Source organism: Sceloporus occidentalis, unplaced genomic scaffold (genome assembly GCF_023333645.1).
Source record: "Sceloporus occidentalis isolate IW3139 unplaced genomic scaffold, rSceOcc1.0.p SCAF_1, whole genome shotgun sequence".
NCBI classification, from domain to species: Eukaryota; Metazoa; Chordata; class Lepidosauria; order Squamata; family Phrynosomatidae; genus Sceloporus; species Sceloporus occidentalis.
In genome coordinates, this window is record NW_028316981.1 from 196,396,055 (window position 1) to 196,410,006 (window position 13,952).

The following is a 13,952-nucleotide window of genomic DNA, read 5'->3' on the forward strand; positions in this document are numbered from 1 at the left end:
TGTGTGTGAGAGAGAGAGGGGGGGGGCTGTGCAGGCTGAAAGCTTGTTCAAGTAAAGGCTAGGCCTTGGATTACTTCTGGCCATGTGCATTCTGAAAATGGTAGCCTAAAGGACTTAGTTGACCAAGCCTCAGTGTGGACTAGACCTCCTCATTCAGAAGGATAGCAAACAGAAGGCATAGTTACATTTTTGGGGTTTGTAGACAATTTCCTCCAGCTCTTGTATGTTCTCTCTGACCGTTGATATGACTTCAGCATTGAGTGAAGCACAGATCTTGCAGATATATTCTATAGTCTCATTCTGGTTCTTGGCACTGCCAACTCCAAGAGAGGCTGTCAACCCTATAATCTGAGCACACATTGAAATTAGAGATTTGTACACTTCTTGAATACAAACTAAGCACTGCACATAGAATCATAGAAGAGAAGTCCTTTCCTGAGAAGAGACAATATAAATGGTGACAAAAGCAGGAGATGCAAAGGTAAAGAGGAGGCAAAGGGGATCCCCTACAAAGGAGTTGCAACTTAATTATTTCTAGCATTCCGTAGATGAATGCTGGTAAAACCACACAAAGGAAGAGTGTGAACCTCTCCTACCAGCCTGAGAAATACCAGGTCTCCCCCACCCACACTGTGTCAGACAGGTCCACAGGTCTTGATCCCCACAAACAAACTGTCCCATGCCAAATCTGTCAAAGTTGTGCCAAATCAAAATGTGAGATGTACTTAACTACACATGCAAGAAAACTTCCATCAGCCCAAAGCCCAGGCTCAAGGGAAGGAGGGACAGAAGTTATCTGTAAGCTGACTATTTGCCAGCACAATTGGGAGCCACTTCTATGCTCCCAGGGTAGTCCAGAAGCCTAGCTTATCCTCGGATCCCATCCCCGTCAGACAAACACATCATTCCTGATTGGCTGGTTCTGTTAGAGCCTATGAATACTGCAAGAATTCCTAGGAAAGGGAAAAACAATGTACAGTACTCCCGTATATGCTACTGAGGCTTGCTTTCGCCTTGGGCCAGTTACCTCCTTTGTTATTCAGGAGCTGTTTACTTTTTATTTTGTTTTATTATTTTTTGTTACTTTTCCCCCCCTCAAAGCCAAAAATGGGCTTCCAGTCACTTCCATTTTTGTTTTCTGGCACTTGGAGCCATCTGTATATGATCCACAAAGAATCACAAGAGCAGAAAATTGGCCCCTGGATCACAACAATAGCCCATTGTTGGCCCATCAATACCACAACTGCCCCATCAATGCCACAATTATAGTAAATGTGCTTCTATTTATTTTATAATAGCCCCTGAAGAAGGCCAATTGAAGATAAGGCTTAAACGTATTTCTTTTTAAGAAATAAATGGTTTTGGACTATCACCCGTGGTGGCAAACCAATGCCACACATGCCCTCCCTGGCATGTAAAGCCATTTCTGAGGACAAACAGACGGGAGAGCGGAGGAAGAGCAGAAACAGGTGTGTGCCTTTTCCTCCTCTTCTCCCACCCTCCCACGCTGTTAGCTGCCTCCCTAGAGATAGCTAAAGGCATGGGAGAGCAGCGGGCAGAGAGAAGAGGAACAGGCCCACACCTGTTCGTCCTCTTCCCTCTACCCTCCCAGGCCTTCAGTTGTCTCTAGGGAAGTCCTGTCTCCAGAAGGTGGAAGTCCCACCCCCAGAAATCCCATCCCCCCCCCCCGAAGTCCTGTTTCTCCCCCTGGAAATCCCACCCACCCCAAGTACCCGGTAACACCCGGTGTGGGAATGCCTTTGAGTTTGGGCACTTGGTCTGTAAAAGGTTTGCCATCACTAGACTATCATATAGCACATGGGACTCTGGGCCAAAACAGACCAGCAAAAAATGCCAGCTTCGGTGTGGCATGGGGGCTTGGCATCCACACGATGGACACCCCGGCCTGCAGTAAACATAAGCCAGAATACAAAACATAAACCTAATGTCTAACGCAATGGGAAATACACACACACACACACACACACACACACAAATACAAAAAACAAAATCCACAGTATCATCATAATAAATTAAAATATACCCCCTAACATAGTTAATCTAACTAACAAATATCAATGTTTTTATATCATCAAATGTTTTTATACCATCAAAAGTTGTGTTTTAATAAGTAACCCTTTTTAAACATTGCATGAGCTCAAAGCATCTTTTAAAAAATGTAAAATGTTTTTAGGATGAGAAGATTGGGAAACCTGTCCACCACACAATGAGTGCCCTACACAATGCTGTCAAAATTACCACTTCCAACATCTCTGGTCATGCTGGCTGAGATTACTGGAGAATCACAACATCTGAAACCACATCACCAATTTAGGGCCTCTTTTTCCAGACTTCTGGGTGCAATGTTTGCTACAATGCAAATGGATGCTAGCACTTCAAACTCACAAGCATGCACACACCCACAATTTGCAAGTGAGAAGTGTTTACTCCCAACATTTCTTTGACAAGAGTTTGGTCTTACCTGAGGTAATGGCGTCTCAGGTTGTTCAAACTTAAGATCCAAGTATTTGGACATTAATACACTGTAAGGGTGATTTCCAGTCGTGTTGTGGCACTCATCAAAAATCATCAGTGTAAACAATGAAAGGGAAGGTAGCGTTCCATCGTTGAGACAATTCAAAAGAATCTGGGGTGTCATGACAGTGATATCATTCCCCTCAATGAGCATATCTACAGGGCAAACAGATGCTATTTCCCCACATATCCCTGAAACTGTGAAGCTGGAAAGGAAAAGATGCACACTGTTTATTACTTTAACAACTAGGTAAAATGGGGTATGAAGAAGTTAATAATATAATCAATGATATTTTCCATATCACCAAAAACGACTGTTAATTTGATTGGATTGTAAATTTCTCTACGCTGGTTTCTTATTTGGGAGGGAGGTGAGGGGAGAAAATTATAATATGAAATATGATTGTACAATTTGTATTATGCACGGTGTAATAAAAAATTTTGAAAATTAAAAAAAACAACTCATGTTGGGCACCGAAGGGGTTTAAAACTGTGAAAGAAGAAATCTGACATTTGGCAAAGCTAGCAAAGAGCAATCTGAAGATGGGCCATACTTCTTTAATCCAGGAAATGCTAACACTGCAGAGGCAATTTAGGCACTGGATATTAACTGCTCTAACTGATTTTCATCAGTTTCAACAGTCAAATACTGTCCAATACTGATCAAGTATTTCCTTTTTTTAAAAAAAACTTCACTATATGTTGACAATAAAAATGTTGCAGTTGGCCCTTACTCTTATCTCATGTGTTTTGATTTAAACAGAATTTATACTTTTCTTGTGAGCAGATTTGGGAGAAGGGCTAGAAGAATAATGCATGTCAAGGGAAACCTTGAGTGGAACACACAAAAATAACAGCTCCTGGAACAGTAGGCCATCCCCAGAACTATGGAGGGAGGAAGATGGAGCTTTTTATGGCTCCTATAGCTGTGCAATGTCCTTAGAACCATTATAGGAGGAACACTTGCTTTACTCCTTATAAGGGAAGGCCTATTTTTGACCCTCAAAGGGGGAAAAATCAGCAAGATTTAAGCAGTTGAATTTTAAAAACAGCATAAAACAGTTCAGCAAAATCTGAGAGACAAGGGAGAATCTAGAATTGTCATGCCATCTGACATCCCTAGAGAGGTAACACAGACAGACTGCAGGTTCTCCCTCCTCTATTCTCATTTATTGCATTATGTTTCTGAAATGGCTAAGGAGACACGCTCTAGGCAACCCACCATAGCGGAAGGCTACTGAGGAAAGCTACTGGATTATAGCCATTCTGTCAGCTTGGAGTGGCATCAATGCAGTGGTGGCCCAGGGTGTGCTTGCAAATAACATCAAATAAAATAAGTGTGCTTGCAAATATACAGCAGGGGGAAATGGTGTGGGGGGGAAGCATTCATTCCCTTTCCAATCCAAGAGGGACTGAAGGAGGAATCTCACTCCACCTCAACCTCAGGTTGTTTGCTTTGTTCCACTAAACCATTTTCTAATTTTAAATACTAAAGTTTTCCAAATAGGAGTTCTGCAAGAGTCTGCTTGCAACAAAGGCAGAAAACATTGGTGTAGCTATAGGTCAGGGGAGGCAAAATGAGGGTACTGATCTGCAAAGTAAGAATTCTGCCTTCCCCATGAAATTTTCTCTCAGTACCCAAATTCAGGCATTGCAGAAATATGAAATTTCAGCTGAATATTTAAGTAAGCCATCCAAAGAAAAGGGGCAGCCAAACTTCTCTTCATTCTGTATAGAAAGAGTGTGCAAGTGGGTCTACTGCAACTCCCATCACCCTTCATAGTTGGCTAATTAAGGCAGATTGGAGTTGCTGTCTAACACTGGGACTGGGTCACACCCACTCCTGCTATGCTGAATCTGTCTACAGAAATTACTAATAAGAACTCTTGCTTTTATACAGGGTTAAGGAACAATCTTGTCAATTAGATGGGAAGATTTAGAACTTACTCGCTTCTTTTGAAATACTCTTGGAAAACTTTCTTCTGTTGTTCATACACTGGGACCTTAGTAGCAAGAAAGACTACTTTCCCTTTCTTTCCAGGAGGCATGTTCCGGAGGTGATGATCGCATATCATTACCGACACAAAGGTTTTTCCAGATCCTGTGAAGATAAATACAAAAAAAAAAAGAAAGAAAGAAAGTTGCTTGGATATATTTTTAAAGCACTCTTTTCTAGATATATTTTCCAAGCTACTACCTATGAGATGATATTTTTCATGTCCACTAAGGACCAGATTGTGTAGTAAGATCATGACTGTGTGCATGAATTATGTTCCAAAAAGCACCTCACTTCAGGTCAGGAACTTAAAACTTGTCCTTCCTTTACAATTATCTCAACTGTTGGTATGAGGTTAATACCATGCTTTCAAGGCTGTCTGAAGGATTATTGATTATTGACTATGAAGCATTTGGAATATTTTATGTTAACACCAATAATTATTACTTGAATTAATTATGACTTTCAAAGCCAGAGATAGGAAATTCATTTGCAGCATTGTGCTGGCCAAATGGCCATAATAAAGTTATTATTATTATTATTTGCAGCATTGTTCTTTCCTCTTTAAGTTTCCTTACCAGGACCTTCAGGTGCTCTGCCAGAAAGCATTACATTGCTGGGTATTTACACCACGTTTAGTAGCATGATCAGTATTCCTGTAATATATCATTATGGTTCATTGTATAAAAGGGGTGGCTCAGATCCATTGTTTCATACACACACACACACACACACACACTCACCAGAATGCATATCCCTATTAGCTTAAGTATCAAATAATTCAGACTATTATCAAACAAGTTTTCAAAGAAAGGTGTGCTGTCTGCAGTCTACATGACACAGGTATAGCTACAGAGTAGGGCATTTCTCCATAGAAGCACAAGATAGGCATGATTATGAGATAAACTACTCAGACCTCAAATCTGAAAAAAGTAAGTGCTTTAGGCTTTCCCCACAAATCTTCTTTATACACCTTTGGAGCCAAGTATTTAAAAAAATTATGTCACACATCTAATTTTTAAAACTGTCCCTCTAATTATAATTGCAATTAAAAAGCAATTTGAACTTACCAGTTGGGGCACAAATTATGGTATGTTTACCACTGAGAGCAGGCAAGGCAAGTTCCTTCTGATAGTTTCTAGCCTCCTTTGGAACATAAATGGGTTCCTGAGAAGTTTCTGGAAATATGCACAAATAAATTGCATTTTGAGGATCTTATTGCCTAAATGTTGTATTGTAAACAGATAGCCAACTACGTGTTTTATACCAAGTCAGACCCATCATGGCACTACCCTTTCCTGGTGGAGGGGCTGCATGCTCCTGCAAGGTAAGAAGCTAGGCTGACAGTAGCAGTGTTACTGATAGGGTCTCCCATGTCAAACAGGCTTTTGCTGAGGAGTCAGACTAAATGTGTCAACAGCTACTGGCCAGCAGCAGTAATGGAAGATGAGACTGGCAGAAGACCTCTCAAAGACAACAGCAATGGAACAGCAGTTAACCCTTAGTAATGTGCTAAAGAAGACACTCCTGAAACCTCTGACCTATGATGAGACGGTCCAAAATGAAACAAAAGAATATGAGGCTCCCAGGTTGGAAGGCACTCAACAAGCTATTGGGGTACAGCAGAGGAAAATTACAGTTAGCTGTGGCTAGCTACAACTGGACTCAGACAGAAGGGACATTCAGCTGTTGATGTGCTCAGTGGTGAAAGAAGTCTGAAGCTGCACAACACATAGGAACATGGAATGTGACAAGTACGAATCAGGGGAAACCAGACATTGTAAAACAAGAAATGGAACATGTAAGCATTGCGATGTTCAATCGGAATGAGCTAAAGTAGACAGGAATGGGACACTGAATCAGATTATTACACAGTGTTTTACTCAGAAAATGAAAATCTAAGACAATGGGATGGCATTAATAGTGAAGAGAGAGGTAGCAAAAGCAATCAAAGTGTGAGCAAATAACATGAAAAGGACTTCAGGGAAAATCCATGAATATAACTATAATCCATGTTTATGCTCCAGCTACAAAGGCAGAAGAAGAAGAAATTGAAAGTTTCTATCTTGGAGTCCAGGAGTAAATTGATCACACACAAAAAAACAGGACCTGTTAGTAATCACAAGAGATTGGAATGCAAAGGTAGGAAACAGAGCAGAACTGAAATTACAGGGGAATTGCTAAAATTACTAACTGCTTTCTTCAAGAAGAAAATTGATTAAGAATTACAACCTTAGATTCATCCCGTCTATCTAGCATTTAGCCTCTAATTCTAAGAAAGGCTACATAAATGCATCATCATGTAAGGATGTGAGAGCTGGACCATAAAGAAAGTGGATAGAAAGAAGATCAACTCATTTGAGATGTGGTGCTGGACAGCCAAGAAGACAAACAAATGGGTCCTAAAACAGATCAAGATTAAACTTTCCCTAGAAGCCAAGATGATGAAACTGAGGCTGTCATACTTTGGCCAGATTACGAGAAGGCAGACAAGACAAATACAGTGATCCCATCAATCCATCCCTAGGTTACTAAAACATCTCTGTGGCTCTAGAAATAAAATTCTCAAATCATAACTTGTGCACACTCTTTGTATATACTTCTACATAAAGTGTAACAAAAATAAAGAATGCTAAAGCCAATACAGTTTTCACATAGTCTTACTTGAAGGTGAAGAAGGGCTTGCGCTAAGATTGTCAGATTCTGCTTCTTCAGAATACTGTACATTTATATCAACAATGATGTTATCCTCATCTGCATCCATCATTTCAGCATCTGTGGTATTATCATTAGCTGCATATAAAAGAAGATATTTCACATTTGTGTTATTTCATTATTGTTGGCATTAGCTTAGTAAATCTATTTAACTGACCCTCAAATATAATTCTGTCATTCTACCATCAATGAAGGATAAATCTGAGGAGAAGAAAAAGTACAAAACGAGTAATCTAGTGCAAAATTTGCCAACCCACTTTCATCATGACGTTTCTAATGCCCATAATTACGATGGAACAGTACTGCATCTCCTGATGATTTAGGGTGATTTCATATTGGAGCTTTGCTATGTATTATGCATCTTTAATTCAAACAAGCGTAATAATGCAAGTATGCCTGGATACTGAATATGCTTTAAAGAACAAAACATTTGTCAACGTGACTTATAAAACTAAACGACTGTTAATATTAATTCGTAAACTACACGAGAATTCTCGAGTAGTTATACGTTGTAATAGCCAGGGCAATGCAACAAGGCCTATTCCCACATTTAATGGAGTAAGACAGGGTTGCATTCTAGCACCTACTCTTTTCAACTTTTATATTAATTCCATGATTTCGACGCTGTCAGAAATATCAGCACATGCCCCGACTCTCTCAAATAAGCCTTTATCGATTCTTGTTTACGCAGACGATGTTGTTCTAATGTCCATCACAAAAGTAGGATTGAATAGACTTCTGAGAGCTTTAGCAACTTACTGCACAAATGATGCTCTAAAAATTAATTATAATAAGACCAAAATAATGGTCTTCTCGAGGAGCCGCCTCCGATATAAGTGGACCCTAGATGATCATCTCATAGAACAGGTGTCCACTTATAAATATCTGGGAATCACATTTCATGACAAGGGATCTACCAAATTACATCAGAAAAATGCTGTAATGAATACACAAAGAAGTATTAAAGCTTTATGTTCTTTCTATTATAATAAGGAAGGCCAATATATTCCAGCAGCTCTCCAAGTCTTTGTTATTAAGATATTAGCACAACTATTATACGGTTCTGAGATTTGTACTTTCAGTAGCTTTACAACCTTTGAGGTAGTTCAAACCAAATTTTTAAGGACAATTTTAGGTGTCCCAAATTGTGTTTCGAATTCTATTCTCCGTCTAGAAACAGGGATGCTATCTATTGAGGCGCGTGTATGGATACGCAAATTAAATTTATGGCTCAAAATGTTTTTTGTTCCAATCGGTTTAGTGCCATTAATTCTAACAGACTCCTTTCTGTCTCCCTGGAAGGAGACACTGACCTTGAAACTCTCATCTCTTGGACTCTCACTATCTGAAATAACTGTACTAGGTTATGATAAAGCAAAATCTGTGATTTCTCAACGCATCAAGGATATTGATTTCCAGACTCATATAAGCCAACTAACTTTACATCCTGTTAGGGAATCCAGTAGACCTGGCAAATGTGCGAAATATTTTGAGAATTTGAATGTCCCGAAATTTAGAAGAGCTTTCATGTCAGCAAGGTTTAACATCTTACCCTCAGCAGTCCTGGAGGGCAGATTTAAAAAGATCCCTTACGAACACAGATACTGTCCTTGTGGCTCAGAGGAAATCGAAAATATTAATCATGTACTCTTTGGCTGTTCTTTGTATACAGAAATACGTGCTTTATATATAACACCAATTGTGCTGCAGTTTCCAGGCAGACAAGAGAAATTTTATACAAATTTTCTACTTGCAGATCAGAAGGAAGATATAACGCAAGCAGTTGCACAATTCTTTGCAGCTGCCATTGCAAATCGTAAACAGTTTGTTAAACAGATGTAATATGTTATAATATAATCTCAAAATCTGTACAGAGGGCTTGATTTAACGGTAAAATTTGTAAATTAGTAATCAATTGCATCTGATTAATGGCACTTTGTAGTTTAACTCTTGCTTGGATAGGGGATATGTTTGTGAATTTTGAACCAATATGTCATGAATGTGGTCCTCTTTTACATAATATGATAGAGTTGTTTGCGAGGTGATGGCAGCCTACTCATTGTTGTGTGTTTGCCTGATCATGCTGTCCTATCATTGCTTTTTATCCTTACTTTTTATAGACTGTAATTTGTTTATATTCTCTAATCTGTTGTGTTTTAAACTGGAATTTTGTAATTGTGCTGGCCAAATGGCCGTAATAAAGTTATTATTATTATTATTACTTATAAAACAGCACTATAACAGTACCAATCAAAGGCATATATTGTGTATATTCTAGGAAACACGGGGCAAATATTTTAAAGGTACATTATGGAATCAATGTGAAGTTCTCCTTATGCCTCTGCTGTCTTCTGCTTATTGACCCCACTCTGGGCACCAAATACCCACTTCTCCCATCCATGTGTGGACTTTCTACTGTCCCACAGCTCTGGACACAAACTGGGGAGCATCTCCTAAGGAGATTATTGCACTACATTCTTATAGTGCTGCTATTCCACTTTAACTGCTCTGGCTGCCTCCTGTTGCATTTTGGGGTTTGTCGTTTAAGGAGGGGCATTTAGAATTCCCAGCCAGAGAGCTCTTAGGCCTCACTGAACTACAAACACCAGAATGGAACAGGAGGCAGCCAGAGCAGTTAAAGTGGAATAGCAGCACTTTAAGAGTGTAGTGCAGTAATCTACTTTAACCTCAGAGGGTGGCAAGGGCAAACCTTCTCTGAAGAAACATGAAGAGATTCCACCTAAACATTAGGAGGAACTTCCTGACAGTAACAGCTGTTTGATAGTGGACTAGCTGCCTCAGAGTGTGGTGAAGTCTCCTTATTTGGAGGTCTTTAAACAGAGGCTGGATGGCCGTCTCTTGGGAGTGCTTTGATGGAGAATTCCTGCATAGCAGAATGGGGTTGGACTGGATGGCCCTTGAGGTATCGAGGTCTCTTATGGTTCTATGTTTTATTAAAGAGCAATGGAACATAACATTTAGGTAGTCTAATGAAATAAATGTAATAAATAGTATGTAATAAGTAAATGTAATAAATGATAAATAGATGTAATAAATAGATGTAACAAATACATCCAAATTGCACCTCACTCTTTCATATCCTAACCAAAACTCTAACTAATCTTTATCGGTGACCCTAATCTTTTAAAGCACTCCAAGTTGGTAGTTGGCTAACTACCAACTTGGCTAACCCACCTCCTAACCACTCCTAACCCAAACTAATTCTTAATTTTGGCAGATCAACTGACCAACTGCTTTTTCAAAATACAAAAGAAGAAGAAGAAATCCCCTCAGACAGTCCAACAGTCACCTCTCACTCCCAACATTCCATTCTCTCAACCTCTCCTGGCAGATCCTTGCCTTAACTGCCATGGCTCTGTGCTATGGAATTCTGGGGTTTGTAGTTTTATGAGATATCTAGCCTTCTCTGTCAGAGAGCTCTGGTGCCACAACAAACCACAGCTTCCAGAATCCGATAGCACCGATTACATCTATTACAACTATTATACATTACATAAATTAACATACTTCATCTAATAAATGAAACTGCAGTGAGTGCTCCCAGCACCAACTACCAACTTGGAGGGCTTTAAAAGATTAAACAGGGGGGGAAATACACAAAGCCACTAAAAATGCCCACAAAAAAAATAACTTTAGAATAGGGACATGAAGAAAGTTCATTAACGTTCACATCCTTGATGAAATAAGACGTATTCCAAGACCTGATACATGATGTGAATGAAAAGAAGAACAGCTACATGATTCTTTGTATTTCAGGGATTTGGTTGGCAAAATTTATTCACAGTAAAAATGCAAAAAACAAAAAGCAATATTTGAGGCATGAGAAATCAGTGTATTTGTGTACATTTTGTGTTGGAATGTGTGCATTTCCTGCAAACGAGTCTTCTATACAAAAGATAGTGGCATCCCACATTACACTTTGCTGGAGGGAGGACTGGATGCATAATGGTTTTACAACCTGTTATCCTCCGCTTCAGAATTCCTTTGGTTGGTGCAGCTGTCTAGTTTCTAAAGTAGGTTTGAGGAGCATTTGCTATTGTTGCAGTGATATCACAGCTGTAAATGTTGCAATAATTACAGTGCAGTATTTGCAACGTAAACTGCAATGTTTACAATGTCCTAAGTCTGGCTTACAACACTCTAAATACCTGAACAGTGTGCCAGCTATTGCTTTTTGGTGCAGATAAAAACATTTGCCCTGCCTGTCCGAAAATACTTTTTTTGTGCAGAAAAACCACACATATTTTGTATAAATTATTTCCCCCTAAGAATAGTGCTTGAAAACTGCAGGTTTTGTTAATACTAGCAGATAAGTTATTGAAATTATTTATTCTTGAATACTGGAAGGAAATAAGCAAAGATGCACATCTTTGTAGGCAACTGTGCTACTTGTAACTTCTTGCTTTAAAGCTCTGGCACTATGCATAACCATAATTATCCTTATCTTATCTTAATTAATTATGGATAAGATTGAAAACTAATAATATTCACATGGGGAATTATGTAACTGAGTAGATCTATAATTTAATAAAAATTAATTTAATTTCCAATCTTATCTAGGGTTGAAGACACTTAAAATTTAAGGCATTTACAGTAATGTATAGTTAACAAAAATAGTATGTAATAAATACTAAATAAAAAGGAAAATATGAGAGGATGAGATTGAAAAAAAGCCTAAAAAGAAAGAAAGAATACTGCCAATAGAATTTCCCATAGGTACCAACCCAGCCATAGGAGAAATGAAATGTTATACAGATAGGCTCCTGCTAGAATTCTGGAAGGGTTCATAAGAATAGAAAACCCTTAGAAAACTGAAGAATTAGATAGATATTTTGGTGCATGAAGTGAAAAATAATTTAATACTTTCCACAGTTATTAATTTGTAAGAATTAATAACTGTGGAAAGCATTACATTATTTTCCACTTCATGTACCAAAACATCTACCTAATTCTTCATTAGAAGTCATACTTTAGATGAAGGAAGAGATTAGGCAAAGAGATATCTATACAATGGTGGTTTTCAGGGCAACCAACACACCAAGACCCGGATGGTGTGTATACTGAGCACTGCCTAGCTCTCAGAAGAATATAGGATTCCCTGCACATACTGGTACACAAAGCTATACTGGAGGCCCTGAAAGTACCTAAGAATAATTTGGTCAAGGCTTTTCGGCGTCAACAAGTTCCATACTAGTGATGATGTCTCTTCCAGTTTCCTGAACAATCCCTAGTCTATATGCCTTCTCTAAACACCTAAGGAAATTGTGTAAACAGAGGAAAAAATATGTGACTATACCTTGTTTCGAATTAAACAATTGACTTTCCTTGACATAGTCAGCTTCATCCAATGCCAGCTGGAAGGTTTTAGGCCAATTTACTTTGTCTGACCTTCGCAGGCATTCTAGAAGTTTCATTGTACTTGCACCTTTACCAATGTTCACTTTAGTCTGCAAGTCAAACCACAAGTCAAAATTATTAATATATAAGAGGGAAGGAGGGAGGGAGGTAGAGATGATCAGGGACAGAAATATGCATTCTTCAAAAGGCAATGTTAACATTTTGTGGATATATGCAGGATATTCACAACTAAAAATAAGTCAGTGGCGGGATACATACCGCCATTTAGTACGTATAGGATACGTACTAGGGTTAGGAAGGGGCAGTGCTTCCGCACCCCCCTAACCCTAGTACGTATTCAATACGTACAAGATGGCGGCGCCCCTTCTACATGGGCGCCGCCATCTTGACGTATCGGACGCTGAGCGTCCATACGCGTTGCGGGCGTTGTGACGTAGCGAGTGCGCCCCTGGCGCCTCGCTACGTCGCAAACGCGACTCAAGAAGAAGCTCCATTTTGGAGCTTCTTTTTCAGTCTGCACGGGAGCCGCGCCGTGTGGAGGCTCCGGCTTCCCCGCAGACTAACCGGCGGCGGCGGCAGACCGCCGCAAAGCAGCGGTTTGTATCCCGCCACTGTATCCCATACATCTATTTCACAGAATGAACCCATATTTTAAATTGGTTTGACAATTTCAGAAGGTGTGGCAGCCAATTATTTTCCTTGGGGAACCACTGTGAGACAACTTCACCAAAAAATGGTATTCCGTCCCCTATATTTCTAAAAGTCCCTAAAGGCACAAGATCCTGTCTGATCTTAGGAGCTAAGCCAGGTCAGCCCTGGTTAATACTTGGATGGAAGACTGCCAATGAATACCAGCTGCTGCAGACTATGGCCCCATACAGGAAGGCCAAAATAAAGCTGCTTCGGGTCACTTTGGAGGAATGTTGCTTAAATGATGCATGCGTCCTAAGAGTCTGGAAGCCATGCCAAAGCCATGCTCCTTTCCTAAGGATTGGAGCGGGGCTTTGGCATGGCTTCTGGCCTCTTAGGACACATTCATAATTTAAACAGCATTCCTCCAAAGTGACCCGAAGCGGCTTTATTTTGGCCTGTCTGTACGGGCCCAATATTTCAGAGGAAAGAACTTACAAAACCACCTCTGCGTATCCGTTGCCTAAGAAAACCCTATGAAATTGATGGGCTTGCCTTAAGCCAACACTTGACTTGAAGGCATATACGCACACGAACACACATTTTAAAACTAGAATAAAGCTCATTTTCACTACTGCCTTTCCTTACAGGAGAATCTTTCCTTTTCCCAATGTACCTTTCCAATTATTTCTAATTT

The 13,952-nt window shown here is 39.6% G+C and overlaps 1 protein-coding gene across 6 annotated transcripts in view; it reads right to left on the reverse strand.

Moving 5' to 3' along the window:
* The window catches only part of RIGI (RNA sensor RIG-I), a 31,444-nt gene that overhangs the window by 11,699 nt on the left and 5,793 nt on the right, over positions 1-13,952 (reverse strand). For 5 of the 6 annotated variants that reach the window (XM_089488173.1, XM_089488207.1, XM_089488178.1 and 2 more), the window contains 6 exons: positions 12,564-12,714; positions 7,196-7,324; positions 5,602-5,709; positions 4,483-4,636; positions 2,483-2,741; positions 186-348 (listed from right to left, as the gene is read on the reverse strand). In XM_089488173.1, coding sequence (XP_089344299.1) covers positions 186-348; positions 2,483-2,741; positions 4,483-4,636; positions 5,602-5,709; positions 7,196-7,324; positions 12,564-12,714 — 964 coding nt within the window. Of the gene's footprint in view, positions 1-185; positions 349-2,482; positions 2,742-4,482; positions 4,637-5,601; positions 5,710-7,195; positions 7,325-10,556; positions 10,588-12,563; positions 12,715-13,952 lie in introns of those variants that run through there. The other variant, XM_089488199.1, reaches the window with a different exon arrangement.